We start from the raw sequence: 19,705 nt of genomic DNA on the forward strand, positions 1-19,705 counted from the left end.
TGTGCAAGCCACTGCATACAAAGTACCCTCAATGGCTTCATTAGTACACAGGTGACACTTGAAGAGGAGGAAAAAATTGACCAAACTCTTGCCAGAGCCATATATTCTTCGGAACACCATTGTCAATAATGGAAAACACATACTGCAGGAAGTTTTCAAATTACTAAGACCATCATACCATTTGCCCAGCAGCATTCTTTGAGCAAGCCTCTTTTAGTGAGAGATATGAATGGGTAATGGAATGTGTGCAAGGAAGAATCAACAGAGCACTGCAGATGGATGGACAAAAGGGAGGAGAGATGGGCTCTGAGACTGTAAGCATAACCACCTCCTAAAAACAAACAAGGAAAAGCACAGGAAGAGGAGAAAAGAGCTATATGGCAAAATACATCAGTTATAAAGTATGTGGCACCCAACAGGAGAGAGGAGGTAGGAAGGTGCTTTGCTGCTCCCCCTTCCCCTCTAAAGGCCAGTAACAAGACAACAGCACCAAGAATCAACAAATGTATAAAAAACCCACATATTACCAGGCGTTGGGCATTTCGTGTGGGATAGTTGCTTCCTAAGATCACAAAGTTTTAAAGATGGATGAGCCTTCGAGATGATCTAACTTCCTTGTTCTAAAGTTGAGAAAACGGAGGTACAAAGGCATAATGACTTTTTGTGGCCACAGAGCTGGGGAACAAGAGAGCCAAAGTTCGAAGCTATGTCGCACCACTCTGCCTTTGATGACAACATGAAGCCAGATAACCCCCAAAAGGACCAAAGAAAAGGAAAAGTCACCCAACAAGCAAAATCTCCTATCATCACTGTCATCATTAAGACGAGGCAAGAAAAACAGGATATAAAGAATAAAATACTGACAGTGAAAGTCTGCAGTAAAACTCCATGGGGTGGAGTATTAATCTCCTTGGAGAGTTTTCTAAAAAACAAAGAGGCTCTTCAAGAAACAGTAGTAGTTGAGAATCTTAAAGTACCCAGAAGTGTTAGAAGCACAGCTCTTGATGAGGGTGTCTTCTCAGTTCAACTGTGGAAGTCCCCAAAGAGTCTACAGCCAATTTCTACAGCAATCACTGCATCTGAATCAGACAGTGCACTTTTGTCAGACATTCCTTACCAAATGGGCCAGATCAAATCAACTGTTTTGGAGAATCTAAGTGCAGTTCCTCTTACAAGTACAGAGAACAGCAAAGTGAATGACTTTATTAAGAAATTGGAAATTTTCAGTCACCAGATAATTTATGCTATCTTGCCAGCTCTTAGATTCAAGGGCAGAGTTGTGTTTCTGCTTAATCTAGACTAGCTGGCATTCACTGAACACCATCCTAAATATTTTCTATGTCTTATCTCTTTTAATCCTCATATCAACCAATGATGTTGATCTGTGTGTGTGTTTTTTAAAGATTTTATTTATTTACTCATGAGAGACACGGAGAGGCAGATACACAGGCAGAGGGAGAAGCAGGCTCCATGCAGGGAGCCCGACGTGGGGCTCAATCCTAGGACCCTGAGATCACGACCCAAGCCAAAGGCAGATGCTCAACCACTGAGCCACCCAGGTGTCCTGATGTTGATGTTTTTAATCCCCACTGTATAGATGAAAAGCTGAAGCTCAGAGGGTCTCAGTATTATGTTTAAGGTTCCACAGATAGTAGGTGGCACAACCTGGATGATAAACCCGGCAGCATATACTTGGGAAGTGATTCTAGAAGGACATCCTTGAACATTAGAGACCCAGAAAGTAGGTATCTGGTCCAGGAAGGTAACCTTGGATTATGGTAGGTGAATTCTTCCTAAAACAACCTATTGTTGCTTCTTGTTTCTTTCATGTTTCAGGTTCTTCCATTTTCTACGGCAAGGATTTTAAACTGGGGTTCACTGATTCTGTAGGACTCCACAGATGCGCTTCACAGAGTCCATATAAAGCCATACATCAAATGTTATAGGTATACATATGTAATATCTAGATGGCTTTTATCATACAGAAGTATTCATGACTCGAAGACTGATAAACACTATTTACCACAAACCAAAAGAACCCATTCTTTGGCATAAGAGAGACACTGATTTGTTTCAAAGTACTTGAATTGTACCAATAGACAAGCTCATATAAAGAACAGCAAAATAACAGGGGAAGGAGCAGAGAGGCTGATCACAAGTGAGGAAAACGTCAGCATCCAGCAGACCCAGGAAACAATAAGGCAGCTGCCAAAGCAGCAGAGATGTTGGGGCTCAGTGATGACTCAGACCACAAGACTTATTAGACATTGATTTATACAGCAAAAGTTCTATTCAGTGAGTGTAGAGATGCTTTTCCTCAGCACCGTTCTCTGAAGATGAGTACTCCTGCTATCCACTTGACACTATGGAGGACCCTAAGGCCAGAAAACATAACTCTTGTTTTACTATCCTATTCTCAAGTTTTGTCTGCTTCTCATAAGGTAGCAAAGATGAAGACATTAAATTGCTCCAAGGTTGGCAGTCTGTGCCTGTATTTGACACAAGCATTTATAATACTTCCAAGAAAACAGTTATTAAATTTGTAATTACTGCCTACATATACTGTACATTTACATTTACTGTACCAATTATGATCGCTTTATTACCAATCCAAAGTAACAAACTTTAAATCTGGAGAAGCTGCTTTTAAAGGAGAGGAAAAGAATTTTCTACATGTTGCATTTTGTTTCATATCTCCCATGTTTCTGAATCCTCCCCAAGGTTTCTCCTGGGGGTGGTGCAGGGGGGTGCAGGGGGTGCAATGCAGAGGCATCTGCATGAGAGCCCCCCAGCTCCAGGCCAGTACCCTGTTGGCCTCAGAGCTCTTCCTGAGCCTTGTCTGCTCTGAGTTCCAGCAGAGGGGGCTGTGCCGGCAGCTCAGGTGGCTGCTCTCCTAGCTGATCTTGCTTCCTACACAGCTAGACCTTTCGTCCCTGCTGTGTCCTAGGCAGATATGCTGCCCACATCTGGGTGGGCTCAGCTGGTCTGACAGCCAACCAGTTCATGCCACCGGTCATGCTATTTGCACCCCTTCTCCTTCCAGCACTCTGCCCTCAACCTGGCTGGGCCGTGGGAGCCTGCTGGCCAAGGCCCCCCAAGAGGTTCCTTTCTTTGAACTCAGCTGGACCATGGATGGAGCTGCAGCCTCAGGATCCTGAAATGAGGCTAGGGAGTGTTGGGGAGAATCACATTTTCAAAGGCCTGAACGGGACTCTGGCTATCTTCTAGTCCAATCCCTCATCTTACAGAGAAGGAAACTGAGGCTTAGATAGAGGGGAAGACATAGCAGCCCTCTCCTCCTTCACCTCTCCAAGCTGCCTTCAATAGCTCCTTTAGCAAACCTCCAGTGGAGACTGGAGTCCAGCGGGTGCCGGCGTTCCGGAGGCCACCCCCGGCTCACTGATGGGCTCAGAGCACAAGAGCCCCTCATGCTGGGTGGGCAGAGGTTAAGCCTGTTTGCACAGTCTCCCGATACTCCAGGTCTCCCAGTTCCTCTCCGGCTTTATTTTGTTCTCTGAGAGCACTGAATTGTCAGCTCTAATCCTTCCGAAAGTGCAGCGTTTTTCAGGCGCTCTGTGTAAGTGAAACCCTAATCCCAAGGAAGACGGCCACTTAAGCTGCTGGAGCATTAGGCTGCTCTGGGAGTGAGCCCTCAGACTCCCTCCCTCCCTGCCCGGCAGCCTCCCAGCCACTGGGGAGGAGAGGGGGATTCCAAGCTGAAGGGAGCAAAGCCCTCTCAGAAGTAACAATAGTGGCAGGGCTTGCCTCCCAAAGCTCAGGGTTGAAAAAGTACTAGCTTGTCCTGAGGCTGATAGCTGAGAAGGAAGGATTCTGATAACCCTAGGGAAGAAGTGTGTGTGTGTGTGTGTGGGGGGGTGTCTTCCTGTCCCTTAGGGGGGCGGCTGGCTTTCTGGGGGGAAGTAGGCTTTCAGATATCACCTAGGTGGCTTTGAGGCCACCAAAACATTTCTGAGCCCTTGGTCCCAATGCGCATCTGTAATATTCATTAGATACACCACCATTTAGGATTTCTGGTCATTCAGAAATCATTGAGTTGACTCATTTTACTTTTACTTAGCCAACATTTTCTTCTTAGAAAGTGCCATGAATGGAGTAAATAAGCTCAGTGCCAGGGTATCCCCCTTTTGGAGAAATTTCCTTTGGGACACCCCAAGGATCTCTAAACATCTATATAGCAGCCAAAGGTTCTCCATAACCTAGGTTATCATGAAAATGGTACCCAGTGTTTTCTATTAGGCAACGTTTTGTTAGCCTGAGATGGCTACTATATGCACTTGAAATAAAGATCATTGATTCCTTAAAAAATATTTTAAATCATATTAAAACTGTCCCCTCTCCCTGATCCCTACATGGACTAGTGAGCCCTGGCTGTGGAGGACTGAGTGTAGTCCATTTGGGGAGCTCAGCCTCTGGGTCTCATGAGTGGCGGGAAGAAACAAGGGAGAAGTCAAGAGGAAGGCCTGAGGTAATGGGCCAAGTTTGAGCTCAGCTTAGAAGACCACAGTATCGCATCTTTGTTAAAATACCGGAAGCCTTTCACACCTTCTTCGTCTTCCCCATGACTCTCCTTTTCTCTGCAGCTCCATTAGCAGGCCCATGTGCTTCTGTCTAAGGCATCCTGCTGGGATGGGCAGCCCATCACCACTGGGGATTGCTGGTAGGCATAGACATGGACATGGATTTAGGATGGAGATTGGGGTGGTATAGCTTTTATTCTGCTCCAATTCCACCTGACTCTCTCAGTCCTAGAGTGGATTAATGCTTTCTTCTTTTCAATATCCTTTCCCTCTAGAGTGAACTGGATAAAGGAGGAAGGGAAAGAGCCCAGATCCAATGACTCCCTAGGCTGCAGGCCCAGGGCACCCGCATTATCTGTCAATGTCTCATTGCTATGGAAATGCCCCTGTAATTAAATCAGAGCTGAGGTCTGGGGGCTTGAGGTCCTTGGGGATGTGGCTGAAGGCCTCAGGGATGTTTGAAGGAAGTGAGCTTCCTACTGTTGGTGCTTCTGGGCCTAAATGAAGGGTCCAGGGTGCATGGGTGCTGTGGAGAAGCCCTCTGGTTTGGTTTGGCCTCCACAGCAAAGGGCTTGGACTTTCTGTAAGTCAGAAGTTGCCCTAGCCCCCTCCTTTCAAGGTTGGAGAGGAACTCTGATGTCTGTGCCCTAAATTCCTCTAGCTAATCAGGGGCTTTGAGCCGACAGACAAGGCTAGGAGACTCCTAGCCTCCTTTAGAAACATTTCTCAGCCTTTATTACCCTCTCCTCCCCCAAGGGGCTGGCCAAGGGCTAAGCTGTTTGTTTTATGGAGGGAAGTGCAGTTGCATTGGAAGGGGGTTGTTAACTACAGGAAAGAGGCAGTTTCTGGAGGTCCTTAGGACTCCCTGAGTAGGAGGAAGAGGGTTTCCCAGGGTTCACACTTCTGTCTGCTAAAAGGCCACTTTGCTGACCATCCCAGATGTGGGCAAGGAGGCCTGAGCTTCTGAGGGCTCACAGTCCTTTCTCAGAAGCTGAGCCTGCACAGTTCTCACAGGCCTCCAGGACCTGGAGCGGGTCAGCCCCACTTTTCAGCTTTGAACTTTGCTTTACTGATCTCCCCTGAATTTACCAGCTTCCAGAAGTTTCTGCTCCCTCTCCCTACCTTGGGCACTCCCCTCCTGGATGACATCCACATCTCCTCCTGGATCTTAGCTATAGCTTCCTTCAGAGCTGTAGCCTTAAGGCATCAAGAGAAGTTTCTCCCAGACTCTTGAATAAAACCACCTTCTCCTCCCATTGTCATCCACCCAGGGTAGGAAGCTAACAAGGCTCTTTCTTCACTGAGGAGAACTGTATTTTCCTTGTCCCTAGATTTCCAAAATTCATTTTTCCAAAGAAAAGGGAAGATTCTCTGCTGACCCTTCAGTCTGGGATCTTGGATAAGCAGGGGCCAGGCTCTCCTTTCAGGGCTGCCTGACGCTCAGCTCTATCCATGGCTCCTGGACCTCAAAACAATAGCTATAGGTGTGGTCTTCATTCCTTGTCCTTTCTGATTTTTAGTACCCCACAACTGGCTAAGGCGTGGTGGGGAAGGGGATATAGGATCTAGATCACTGATAAACACAAAACTGATACTTTTCTTTTTTCTTTCTCTCTCTCTCTCTTTTTTTTTTTTAAGATTTTATTTACTTATTTGAGAGACAGATCTTGAGAGTGAGAGAGCACAAGTAGGGGGAGTGGCAGAGGGAGAGGGAGAAGCAGACTCCCCACCAAGCAGAGAGCCTGACATGGGACTCCATCCCAGGACCCTGAGATCATGACCTGAGCCCAAGGCAGACACTTCACTGACTGAGCTACCCAGGAGCCCCTGATACTTTTCTTTTATCTTTTTTTAGAATATGAAATATGCTTATTTTATACTTGCTTTTGGACTGTTCTATTATCTCCAGTTCTAGGGGGTATTAATCGTCCTATTCATTGCTTCTGCTAACTCTCCCTCGTGATAAGTCTGTATTCATAGGAGGTGTATAATTTTTTGTAGTGAGCTCATCTTTAGTGATGGAGTCCCACATGCCCTAGGTTGGGGAATGCCTCTGCAGAGAAGGTTTGCCCTTGTTCACACTGGGGTTTCTGAGTGGGTTATTATCTTAGACAAATTTTTATGTCAGTTCTTGGCTGGGGGTTCCTGCCACATACTCAGGTATAAATTTGGACTCTGAACCAGGGTCAGGCTTGGGGGCTCCATTTTTCATGGAGACAATTTTTCACTCGCTTGCTTCCCGGGATCACTGGCATAATTTGTGTGTTTCCCCTTCACGGATAGTGTTGTCCTGCTCTGTGCCTGGCTTTATGCAGGGTAGCACTGAGTTCTAGCTTCCTGCTTCTCCTGCACCCCAGGTCACAGCTCCTGTCTGCTGGGTCACAACCGCAGCCTCCCCCACTTAGGGTCCACCTCCATCAATCTCTCACATTTTACTCTTTGAGTTTCCCTCTACTTGTGGCCCAGAGAGTGAGGTTTCTTGTGTGTTAACAACTGCTTTGTCACATTTTTAGCCAGCTGCATTTTGGTGAGTGCAGCCTGCCTTGTTCTTGAACATCGATCTTATTCCTCCAGGACCTCTCTGGGACTAAAAGGAGGACGGCAAGAACTACACTCCGAGCTCTCCTGGCACTCGGTGGTGATGCCCACCAGAGGCCAGGAAAGGGCGGACAGATTCGGGGGCTACTGGGGTTTGCATGGACAGCCGCCATACAATCCCCGTCTCACTGCATCTGGCCTCCAAGGTAGGGAGCCTGCTCTCACCTTCACCGTAGACTTTCACCACGCCAAGGGACTCTCTAAGTGCTCAGGAGCCTCCCCAAGGGACTTAGGGAATCCTGAAACTAGAATCCATCTTCTCCCAGATCAATGGGGCTGCCAGCGTCCCCTCATGCTCCTCTGTGGCTGTAGACTGTAGACGGGGACAGGCAGAGGAAAGGAGAGGTCGAGGTGAAGGTCATGGGGATGAGGGACCCTTTTCTACCAGTGATGGGAGACTTGAAGGCACTAGCACACAGCTAGAGCGAGTCCTCACTCAAGTCCTGACCCAGAGGTCTCTGGGGCTACCAAGGGGTCGATGACAGCCCCCTCTGGGGTCCTTTGGAAGGGTAAGAACATGACAGAAGGTTCCAGCCACCGCCAGCCGACCTGAGGAGGTCTGGGGCCAGAGTACCCCCAACCCACTCTCTCATCTAGCTGGTCCCTTTTTCCTTATCACTTCAGAGAGACTCGGCTCCGTTCCAGACCAGCAGCCTAGAGCAGTGGGCTGGAGAGAAGAGATGCCGCTGAGCTAGAGCAGCCCAGCGGCGGAAGGGAAAGTGGGTGATAAATTTAAATAACCAGCTTGACTTGGCAGCTTGCTGAGTTGTGATGCAGTGAAATTAAAATCTCGGCAGAACTTGCAAACACTACCCAGAAAAAGCCGTCTCTCTCTCTGGTTCCAAGATGGAAGGTAGGGAGGGGAGACTATCAGGCCAAGCCCCGGCCACTGGCAGCCACCCTTGCTTGCAATGTGATTAGCTGTGTCCTGGCCCACTGGGCCCCACTCTCCCCTCCACACAATAGCCCAGGCTCCTCTCTCCTCTCAGTCCTGACCTTGTGGAACAGCTGTATCAAGTGGCTGGTGAAGTTTGAAATCAGCCTCCAGTGCCAGGAGGTGGCAGGAATATCAATAAGGTTGGCTCTTCAGGTTGGGCTAGGGCCTTGCTGGGCCGGTTTCCCCAGGGCTGATCCCTGAATTATAGCCTCCGCTGCCGGTCTCCCGGGAGGAAGATGAGCCGGGTGCCCGAGACACAGGGGCTGAACGCCTTAGCACACCTGAGCCAGGGTGCGGACACAGATGACCTCCCTGCTCCCTTGCTTTTAGCACACACCTGGCCGGGAAGAGCCTCCCCTTATCTTTCCCCACCAAAGTCCTTCATCTTCTCCAACAAAATAAGCTTTTTAAGAATCTTCAAGGGGAATTTCTCCAAATACACCAAAAGCCTCTCCCCTATGCCAGCTGTGCTTGAAGTTTTCACAGATGCCAAGATCTTTCTAGAAGAACACAGCCCAAGTCCACCTCTCTTGTGTCTGCTCACCTTGCATTACTGCTCACTGCTACCCACAGAGTCCTGGCCTGAAGGCCACCATGCTGGACCCTCTACCGAGATGGCCCATGAAGTCTCTGGACACTGCCCCGTTTCTCACCTTGACAATACCTCCAGCAAATTCTGTTTGTCCCCATAATAAACACATCATGAATCATTCATCTTTAATAGATTATGCAAATTAGGAGGACATAAAATCAACAAAGATCAATAACTGCAGCCGTTTAATTGCCAGCAAAAACATTTTAAGAATGAGCATAATCTGCAGCCCTTTCTCTGGTAATGGCACCATTAATCCAAACATTGGATCTTGGCCTAAGTGTAGAAAAATCATTCCCTGCCCCCACCTCTTCCTACCTCCCCTCCCCCACCTCTCCACACACTTCTCTCTTTTTGGTAATTTCCAGTTTCTGAGTGAGTTTCCCGTCATTACCACTGGTGAACAGCTCCGAATGTTAATGGTTCTGCTTTTGTTACTCCTCGCTTGATTGAAATGTCGCATACAGATTGAGATGTTAGTGCTAACTTGCCACCTGGGAATGTCAAGCTGGGTCTGAAATGAACTTTTCTCACACTTGGATCCAGATGGATCAGCCGGAGATGTTCCCAGGCTGAGCTGGGACCGTTCCAGGGCCATGGGGGGGAGGCGGGTGGGGGATGCTCAAGGTGGAGGCACTTTTCTGCACAAGCCCTGAGTTCTCCTGCAGCAGGAACCCTACCCGAAGATCCATCTCTCCACTCCCGGGGAGCCCCCTGCCTTCTGGACTGTGGCCCCGGGCCCAGAGAAGCACAGCTGGGATTAGAAAAGTCTCCTAGGCTCTCTTTTGTCAGCTGTCTGGGGTGGGATACCTTCAGGAAGCAGCCACTGAAACACTCAGCAGCTCAGAAAGGGGGCCTGGCCTGTACCACCTCTCTGCCTTGGGTCAGAACACCCAGCAGCTCAGAGGGCTCCCACATTGGCTAAGGCAGGCTGGTGTCGAGGGCCAGTTGATAACAGGCCGTGTCCTGAGACAGCTAAGGTTGTCACTCTCAGAAGCCCCATCCAGTTCTCTGACACTTCCAGAACTCAACCCCCAGGCAAACTTTGGTTGCCTAGCCAAAGAGCTCAACCCTGTCTGGGCCAGAAACAGCAGTACCTGGACACCCCTTGAGGAGAGCCAGGGAAAGCTAAGGACAGGGCTCCCCCAAGACCCTGCGTGGAGGCTGGAGGGCCACTCACACCCCATCTCAGGCCTGAGCCCTACTCAGTTCAGCACCAAGTCAGAACCAGGACCTTGCTCCCCGCCACTGCACCTGGCTGTGACGCTGGCTGCTGGCAGTCCTGCTGCCGATCCTTGGGCCGCCTCTACCCGCCTCGCTCGGCAGGTAACGCCTCAGTGTCTCCCAATCCCCACCGAGACCCTTCTCAATCATTCTGTCTCCCAAGGAACAAACGGCACATTGGCTTTAGTGTCTCCAGAATAATTAGGTGAATTTTAATAACACCTCAATGTGTGTTTCTCCCACTTGGGCACTTTCCTGGCCCGGAAACCCTTCTGCGGTGCCAAGCGCCTTCCACAGCCTTCAGCTCTGCGGCCTAGAGCTTCTTCAGCTAGGCCCTTGGCTGTGCCTGCTACCCTGCTAGATGCCTCCACCGCTCCTCATCCATGGGAGCAGCTGAACTAGATGTCCTCTCCCCCTGCATTTGGCTGTGGGACAGGCCTGACCCTACCTAGCCTTGAAATCAAGCCTCATCTCAGTGATTTCTCTGGGAAGCAGGAGAAGGACTGGGATAATTGTGCTTATCTATAACCACAGAGCTGAATGCCATGCTCTGAAGCCCAAAGCCCCAGCTACCCAGGGTGCCTAGAGAGAGAGAAAGGCAGACACCCACCCCTGCCCTAGGAGCCTTGAAGGGAGTGTGGAGGCTGGACACTGCCCCATTCTCCCCAGCCTGGCCTATTGACCCTCTGCATTCTTCTGTGCACGTCCTAGCAAGAGACTTATAATTCTGGGCACCTTGGTGGAGACAAGAGAAACGGCAAAGAGAGAGGCAAGAGGATAGGCAGAAAGAAGGAACCAGCAACAGCTCCTCCTAGCTTCGACCTTCCCCGGCTGAAGCACACAGAGAGACCCTGACCACAATTTCTGCTCCTCACATCTGCACACATCTGTTCAGGAAGCACCCTGGTTTTTGGAGGTGCTCACTCTCTGCAGATATCATGGCAGGGGGCCCACCTGTCACACTGGGCCCCAGATGGCAAGGGCTAAGGTGCCCCTACTGAAAGCAGTGCCCCCATCCTCCTGAAAGCCTCCTTACCGGTCACAACGGGGTATGTCTGTGTGCCTGACACGTTGCTGCCCAGCTCAGGGTTGGTGGATGCAGATAGACTCGACTTGACTTCATCAAGCCCAGGGGTCAGGGCTGGGAGGGAGTACTCGTTCCCCTGGGAGAAGAGAGAAAAGAGACAGCTCTCTATTGATGCGCACATGCGGAGAAAGGGCTCGGTGTGCAGATGGGGAGGAGGAACAGGGAGCCTTCCCAGATGGGGTGGAAGGAGATGGCCAGGCAGAGGGAGGGGAGAGAGGGAGGGGCGGGCTCAGCGGATGATGGAGATTTTTGTGTGGGTGGGGGCACACCTGACTCTGGATAGCTAGAGGTGCAGCCTGCACATAATTGGTGGTGATCTCAGCACCCTTTAAACTGCTATAGCATCTCCCGCCTAAGAAGCCCCAAGGGTGGAGTGTAGCAGTTGGGTCCCCCCTGCTGAGAGGCAAGGGATGTTTCCAGGTCCCCCTGGAGTCTTGGGGAGGAGGGGCGAACCAGCACTTGATGGCCCAGGCTAGAGCTGGGGGAAGGGCCGATGGGGGCCTCTGGCCTGGCACTGCTGGGCTGGCTGATCGGGTGCTGGCGCCCCCTTTTTAAAAAACAAACAAAGACAGCCCCACGGGCCCCTCGCTCTCTGCCTGTGCACTGGGGTATGAAATTGGGGAGGGGGAGAGTCCACATGGCTAACAGAAGGGTGGGAGGGGGCCAGTCATTGCCTCTGAAAGGGTGTCCTGCCCGAAACACTCGGGTAATTGCCTTTTTATTGCCGTCACCGCTCAGCCAGACCCCGGAGCTGGGCCGACCAGGAGCCTGCACAAAGCAGGAAAAGTTGCTCTGATTAATATTACGTTAAATTAAAACTGATTTTCTGCTCTTTCGGGTCCGTTTTTTTCCCTTCCGCTTCCTGGCCCCCCCAGAGGGCCCCCTCCCCTCCCTGGCTGGCCGGGATTGCCTCGTCATTTCCAATTCCTTCTCGTATTGATCTTCCTGTAGAAATCAGTTTTGTAATTAGCTGCAAATTAGGCCTTCTACTGGGGGTGAAGCTGCCCCCTGATTTATCACCAGAGTAATTCGCTGTGATCGGAGAGAAATTAAAATGAACTCAATTAGGCTTCGGATTTGCTTTATGGGCCCTGCTCCGAGTTTCAGGGGGAAAAATGACTGTGCTGGTGTTTAATAGTCTAATGAAAGTAAATAAAGGTTATTCATTGTAATACAGCCGGGGACTCGTGGAGGGTGCTCCGAGCCGCCCGCCTCGGCCGGCTCCTCCTTTGTTGGTTTATGGCTCAGGGCACCTTAAAAAGACTTTTGATTTTTGTTTTATGAAGACAAACAGCTTATGGGATAAAAGGACGGGCGGAGAGGAAGGCGAGTGGCTGGGAGCTGCTGGAGTCCTAGAGCGGAACTGTGCCGTGCAGAGCCTGCGGGGCCACGCAGGTGTGCGAGTGCGCAGTGTGTGCATGTGTGTGCGCGTGCAAGCCCAGCTGACTGTGTTGTGCGGCAGTGTGGGTCAGGCCTGGGCTGTAGGCGTGGAGGAATGGGTGTGTGCTCCTATCTTCAAGTGTGTGCATGGGGGGCCTCTATGGATGTGTAGGTGGAGGCAGGCGCTGGAGGTGGCGCTGGAGGTGTGCGGAGCTATGGTATGGGAGAAGGCACCTCTTCCCGCTGACCTGGGGGCTGTGCTTGAGTCCTGTGAGCTGTGAGTGGGGGGAGGGAGCAGGTGTCTGTGTGGTGTATAAACACGTACACATGGGTAAATGTGAGGAGTTAGGAGATATGTTCCTACATTGTGTATTGTGCTAATGTGTTGTGGGCTGTGACCCACGCGGGGCTGTTCTGCACCTGGAGGAAGTATGGGGTCTGCGGGGTAGGCTGTCAAGTCATGCTGGACAGCTGGATTTGGGGGCAGGAGGCAAGCATTAGGGCCTCTCCTTCTGATATCAGGCGAGAGGAGCACCCCGGGGTTGCACAAATTTTCTGTAAGGCCTCTGGGATATGGCAAGGGGATAAGGACGCTTCCTGAGTATTCCATGCCAGACGCATGGAATGGCAGGGCTGGAAGGGACCTGTTAGACCTTACCCAAGTCCTCCGTTCTACAGATGGGGACACTGAGGCTCTGAAAGGTGACAAGGCTTATCCAAGACCATCCTAGCACCCAGAACTTATCATTTCCAACAGCCATGTACCATAATGGCTTTTCCTAACTCTACCATAATGTCCTTATGTGAGTGTGCCCACACAGCACACGCACGGTGCACCCATATGCAGCATGTGCAATGCTGGGTACACACGTTCTCCAGAGGCCTGTTCTGCCCAGTTTCTGTCCACTCATGACAGCAGAAAGTTCTTTCTCACCTGTTCTGATTTGATGTGCTCCGATGCCTGGAAGACGTCAGGGTAGGAAGGACGTTCAAAGACTCGATCCAAAGCTTCCAGCTGCTGCTGGGTGAAGGTGTCAGCTCGCAAGTGCTTCCGCAAACTGTCCACGCCACTCTGGGAGTCTCCATTGGGGACTGAGCCCTCGGACACATCTAGAAGACACAGGCACAGTGGGGACATCAGCATGGGCCAGCAGAGGCACAGCAAGTCGAGGGGGCTTCCTACCCCTGCTGGGACCCCTCCTTCCCAGCTTCTAGGCTGGAGCAGCTGGCCCAGGGGCTGACCATGCCTCAGAGATCTGGCTGGGGGAGCCAGAGCCCCTGAAGGACCTCGGGGGAGAATGGGAAGTTGTCCCAGTGTGCGGGGAGGGGAGGGGGGGTGCACTGCGGGAACACTGGGCAGAGGTACAGCTGGGGGTCTCCTTGGAGATGTTTCCCCTGAACCCCTGCTGTCCCCAGGCCTGCGTCAGCCTGGGGGAGGAGCTGGGTGGCTCAGACCAGCATCATTGAGCCTGTGGAGAATTGAACTCGGCTCTGAGATGAATTTCAGTTCCACTGACTCCAAGGGTGGAAAATCATCAAATCTCCGAGGCTGAGTGTAACCTGGAGGCTGGGTGAGGTAATTAACTTCACCGCCGAGGGAGGAGGGATTCTGAAAGTCAAGCTGAAGCATTCTGCTTGCATGGGGCCAGGACTGCGAGCAGAGCAGGAGGACAGCATGTGGCACGTGAGCAGTGAAACACGGCCTTGGGCAGAGACTTCATGGGTACTCTTGTGCCCAGACTGTCCTCCTCAGCCTCTGTCTCTGACCCGGACTCTGACTAGGTCTCTGTCGGAGGCCAGCCCCTCGAGCCCCGCCAGCTCCTCCTGTGGTTCTCACAGAGAGCTGAGACTCACGCTGCGAAGGAAAGGCCATGGCGGTGCCACACTACTGCCTGCTCCCTGGGGCTGCAGGCCAATTCTGTCCACATCCAGCTCAACCTAGGCTTTCTGTTACCTTCCCTCCCCATCCTGGCACCCCTGCATCAGTTCTGTTAGGGTATCAGAGCACACAGTGAGCTAAGTGCCTGCTCTCTCTCTCTGTCTGAACCCCTACCCAGCAACTCTCCAGGCTGAAGCTGAGTCCTTCCCAACCACAGTGTGGCCGCTTCTTGGCTTCCTTCAGCTCCGGAGCCATCGGGGAGCCTTGGGCCTGGGGCCAGCCCACGCTGTAAGCCTCAGGGTATTCCTCTGGGACTGTTATATATATCAGTTTATAGGTGATTATACGATATGATATAATCAATATTGCATTATATACAGTAACACCGTACAGTATCATTCAGGAGACCATAGAAAATATTACATATTGATTAACCTCATCCTGCAGCCATCCTCTCTTCTGCCCTCCCAGATGGAGCATGGGGGTCTGCTTTCCAAATGGGACCTGCTGTCTTCTCTCCACTCCGTTCCTCAGGAGGTAGGAAAGCAAAAAAAAGTGTGTGTGTGTGTGTGTGTGTGTGTGTGTGTATAAGAGAGAGAGAAATGAAGCCCAAGATTGAGTCTGAGGTAGATAGACAGACACAGGAGCAGGCTCCATGGTATTTCCATGTTCCTGGCATTCCTAGAGACACAAAACTTGGTTGTTGTGTTTTTCTACTGTCTAAGCCTCAGGAATGTTTTTCTGTCTTAGAGAGTGTGTGTGTCTCTCTTACATGAGTCAGGGTGTGGCATATTTAGTTTTTCCTTTTATGTGGGTATTCTCTGTGTAAATGCACTTGTAATATATAAATATCCAGATAAATATGCATCTGTGTATGTGTAAATGACAGAGTGAGAACTATTCTCAAAGAATGTGTGTGTGTACATGTGTGATTGTATGGGGAGCATGAGCTCATGTGCCCCATGTTTTTTCTGTGCCTGCTTTTCTTTCAAGGATGTGCCATCATCCTAATTCCACCCCTCAAATCTATTTGCATGTTCCATTGTGTCTAATCCTCTCTTGCTGGAGTCTTCCTACCTTTTGGGAAGCCCTGATGTTAGGGCCTAGAGAGGCAGCAGTGTCTTTGTGTATGGTTGTTGCAGTGTCACCAAATGGGCCCTGGGAAAGAAAGTGTGCATTTGTCTGTGAACATGTGCTCATACATTATGTGCATGGGTGTGTGCACATGTGTGGGAAGGCTCATATCGTGCCTCTGTGTGGATTTGTATATAAGCCTGTGTGTGGCTTGGCTCAACCTTGTGTGTGTGTGTGTGTGTGTGTGTGTGTGTGTGTATAGGGGCTGAACTGAAGCTTTGTCCTCAGGTCACTGGCTGGAGGAGTCTCTTTTCCTTCATTTATTCAGGGGCCCTTCAGATCTTGACAAATCTGTCACTCTAAATTTGCGAGAGATTATGGTGCTCTCTCCCCAGCCCGCAGAGAGGTGATATATGATATCTGCTGCCCCTATTGATTGCCTGATCTGGTGGCAGAGGCCGGCGAAATGAACTTGAAATGAACATCATGCCTCAACTCATTGTGCGTATAATACACTACTTAATCCCACATTTTTCAGCCGCTATGGAATTCAATTGATCAATCATGTTCCACTGATAGTACTGTTTTAGGGGTTATTGCCGCTCCCTCCACTCACTGACCTTTTTATTTATTTATTTTTTTGTATACTCAGGCCCTGGTGATAAGACAGGTTACAGAGGCAGCGGTGGTGATGGAAGGGGGAGGGAGGAAGGGAAGGCAAAGGGAAGGCTGCTTCTGGAAGAGGTGGCAGCAGGAGGCGGGGCAAAGAGAATAGGAGGAAGGGCATGGGGGGGTGATGGAGAGAATGAAGGTGCTGGAGGATTTGGGGAAGCAAGGTGGTGTGATGAAAGCCTGCAGAGAACCCCATTAGAGGCCACGGGAGGCTTGAGGAAACCCCCCAGGGGAGAAGGAAGGCAATGAGAAGGCAGGAAAGGCAGTGGTAATGATGAACGGTGAAGGAGCACAAAGAAAGTTCTGGGGGCTTGGGGGAGTCCAGGGTGTCGGGACAGAGAGCAGGCAGTGACATCATGATGGGGACAGGGAGCTCTGGCAGGTTCTCTCTAGAGGCACGGTGGCACCCACCTTCCTTCAGCCAGAGAAGGAAGGAAGGGATGAAGGCAAGGAAAGAGGGGGAAGGAGTGAGGAGAGGTGGTTGGGAGAAGTCTGGGGTCAGAGGTCCAAGAAGGAGAAGCCCAGGGAAGGAGGAAAGGCAGAAGCAGAGAAGAGGCAGACAGGGAGAGGAAGAAGGGAAGATGCTCCCCACACCAGAAGCCCGCCGAAGTGCTGGTTGGAGACAAGGACAGGAAACCTGGCTATCCAACTAAAGAAGAGCAGGGATGGGGGTAGGTTTGGAGGGTAGGGCAAGGAGGGGGCAGAGAGAGAAGACAGAAGAGGAAGACAGGCAGACACAAAAAGAGAATGTGGAAGATGAGAACAGAAAACGAAGAGAGCATGAACCGGTCATCAGCATTGACCACTGGCAGGGAGGTCCTCAGGATGATGGAGAGAGAGTGCCCAGGGTGGGACTTCTCAAGGGGAGACCCTCAGAGGTGACAGCAAAAAGAGGGATGAAACTGCAGTAGGAGACCACTGCGAGGCCTGGATGGTCACTGGCTCTGGCAGAGCTGGGCCAAAACAGAGGAGGAGGCAAGACCAGGTCTTGATCTAGGTTTCAGAGTAAGTGGGGAATGAAAAGTGTGAGTAATTATTTTTTTAAAGATTTTATTTATTTATTTGTGAGAGATACAGAGAGAGAGTGAGAGAGAGAGAAAAGCAGAGACACAGGCAGAGGGAGAAGCAGGCTCCACACAGGGAGCCTGATGTGGGACTCGACCCGGTCTTCAGGATCACGCCCTGGGCTGAAGGCAGGCGCTAAACTGCTGAGCCACCCGGGGTTCCCATGTGTGAGTAATTAGATAGCATCCTTCTCCAAGAAGATTCCTGACCCAATAGAGACAGCTCCCATGTACCAAAGAGCCAGGCTGTGAGTTCCCTGTGGGCAGAGACCACAACTGATGCATCTCTGTGGCTCCGGCGCCAGGCATGGACATGGGTATAGAGGGTGTGTTTGATGACTGACTGACTGAATGATTGATCCAGACCCCTGGCCAAAGGTTTCTGTACTGGACACCTGGCTGGCCTGACACCCCAGAACACCCAGGCACATATCAGGCAAATCTCACACATCCCTAGCAATCAGAGGTTGTGGGAAGATCCATAGTAGGTCGCTGGGTAGACTTATGCTCCTTCTTCTCTTACCCCCACTGCTGGTGAGCTTCTAACAGCATCACTCTCAGCAACACCACCCTGCCCACCTACGTGCCTTTACCCAAAGGACAGAGAACCCTGTGTTCCCACTTAAGAGTAGCACTTGACCTGGGAGGTGCAGAATTGCCATCCAAAGAAGGCAGCAGAGGTCGCTTGAGAACAGGGTCCAGAGACAGTCTCTAAATTGAACTCCCCATACCGAGGCCCTGTCACAGACGGTATGGTTGGGATAAAATGGGTCTAATGGCCCGTGGTGGTGGGAGCTGGTTCCAGAGAAGGCCTTCCAAAATGATAGGAGGAGGCCCTGGGCCTTTATTGTGATGAAATAAGCCAACCCCTTGTCAGCCAACTCTTTGTCAGGGCTCCAAGAAGAGGGCTGGAGTATGGTGGCCACATGTCCCGGGCTCTACGGGACAGTTCTGATTTTTAATATTCTTTCCCATTGCCAGGCCATGTGTTTAGATTAAAGCTGGAAAATTCAGTTGCTTAGGTTTAGTGAGACCTCACCCTGCACCCTACCTGAGTGAGGAAAGGACCCTGTGCTAGTCAGTCTCCACATGTGGAAGATTTAGCCCTGTTCTCCTGCTGTCTCCTACCCAGCCACCATCCATTAGCAGCTCACAGTACTCAGATTATCACATGCCACTGAATCCTCCCCAAAACCCCGTGAGGCCAGGACTGTGATACCTATGTGAAAGAGAGGGAAACTGAGGCAAAGAGACATTAAGTAGCTTAGCCAAGACTAGGCAGCTAGTAAATGACAGTCAGGATTTGAATTCAGGTCTGCTTCACCCAGAGCCTGCCCACTACATCATTCACTCTGATGCCCAAGTTCCAAACCCAGGGGCTAAGCTGGGGACCACTTGACTCCATCTGGGGCATGGTTTCCCTCCTAGCATCCTCTCTACACTGAAGGCACAGCCTATGGCCCTGAGCTGGCTTGAACACAGACTGTTTCAAAATAACTAGGGGACATATGGTCCAAATGTCTCATTTTGCAGGAAGGAAAACTATAAAGGGTGAGCAGTGAGGGGAGAGGGTGGCCAGTCTGGTCACACAACTAGGTAGTAGGATTCTCAGAACTAGAGCCCATTCCAAGTGTCTTGTGCACTACAGCAAGCGCATTCTCAAGGAGAGTGAGCTACTACAAGTCCTTTTTGGAATAAGGCAGGATATAAAGAAGTTAATTAAACAAACTGCTCAGCTAAAACTTTGATGAATAGTATTCTTTCAGGGGAACAAAGACTCATATTGGCTTCTCCTCTGACTGCTTCCTATTTGTTGAGCAGTTAACAAAAACTTTCATAGACCTTAGGTTATCTGGGCTTCCTAACCACTCTCCAAGGCAGGTAGGGATTATAATCCCCTTTTTACTGGTGAGGAAACAGACTCACAGTAAACAAAGTATTGATTAAATAAGGTAGGAGGCTAGCTCAAGGGCATATCCACCAGGAAGCCTGGCACCAAGAAGATGCTCCAGTTCCTTGCATCAGAAGATCCTCAGACAGCTGAGGACAGAGCAGCAATGGGCAGCAGGGGCTGCCTGCCCGGCCAACATCCAGAGCATGGGATCCAGCAGCAGTGCCCCAGTCTCTGTGAAGACAACTGCAAAACCAAAGATTGTCTTGACCAAAAGGAGAGCCACCAGCATAGTTAACAATGGTTACCTTCTGATCATGAGCAAATTGTTTTCTTTTCATCTAAGTTTTTCCATATTGTCCAGGCTTTGTACAATAAGCATGTACCACTTCTAAAATCATTAATAAAAATGTCTTTCACTCCTCAGCAAAAGATCTGCTCTCCTCACTCACTCACTTAGCCTTCTCATTCCCCAACTATTCTGGGCTTCCTTGGAGCAGAGCCCTACCTTCTACCTCTCTGACCCCAGGCCAATCATGAACTTTGTCCAGCAAGGTATCAGCAGCTTGGGCAGGAGGGAAGGCACTGAACACCATGTCTTAGGAATAAGGGCTAGGCACAGAAGAGTTCTGTCCTCTTTTTGTGATGACTTTCTACCTGAATTCTCAGAGTAGTCACTGGGAGAGATGAGAGAGATTCTTGTGCACTGACCAAAAGATATGTTGGGTGATGATCAGAGACAGGAGAAAAAATGCCATTTCCTTGGTTA

The 19,705-nt window shown here is 50.4% G+C and overlaps 1 protein-coding gene across 17 annotated transcripts in view; it reads right to left on the reverse strand.

The window, feature by feature from the left end:
* PAX2 (paired box 2) overlaps positions 1–19,705 on the reverse strand; it is a 93,365-nt gene that overhangs the window by 9,003 nt on the left and 64,657 nt on the right. For all 17 annotated transcript variants that reach the window (XM_041744944.1, XM_041744934.1, XM_041744938.1 and 14 more), the window contains 2 exons: positions 13,291–13,466; positions 10,926–11,052 (listed from right to left, as the gene is read on the reverse strand). In XM_041744944.1, the coding sequence (XP_041600878.1) occupies positions 10,926–11,052; positions 13,291–13,466 (303 nt within the window). The remainder of the gene's footprint in view (positions 1–10,925; positions 11,053–13,290; positions 13,467–19,705) is intronic.

Source organism: Vulpes lagopus, chromosome 2, assembly GCF_018345385.1.
Source record: "Vulpes lagopus strain Blue_001 chromosome 2, ASM1834538v1, whole genome shotgun sequence".
NCBI lineage: Eukaryota > Metazoa > Chordata > Mammalia > Carnivora > Canidae > Vulpes > Vulpes lagopus.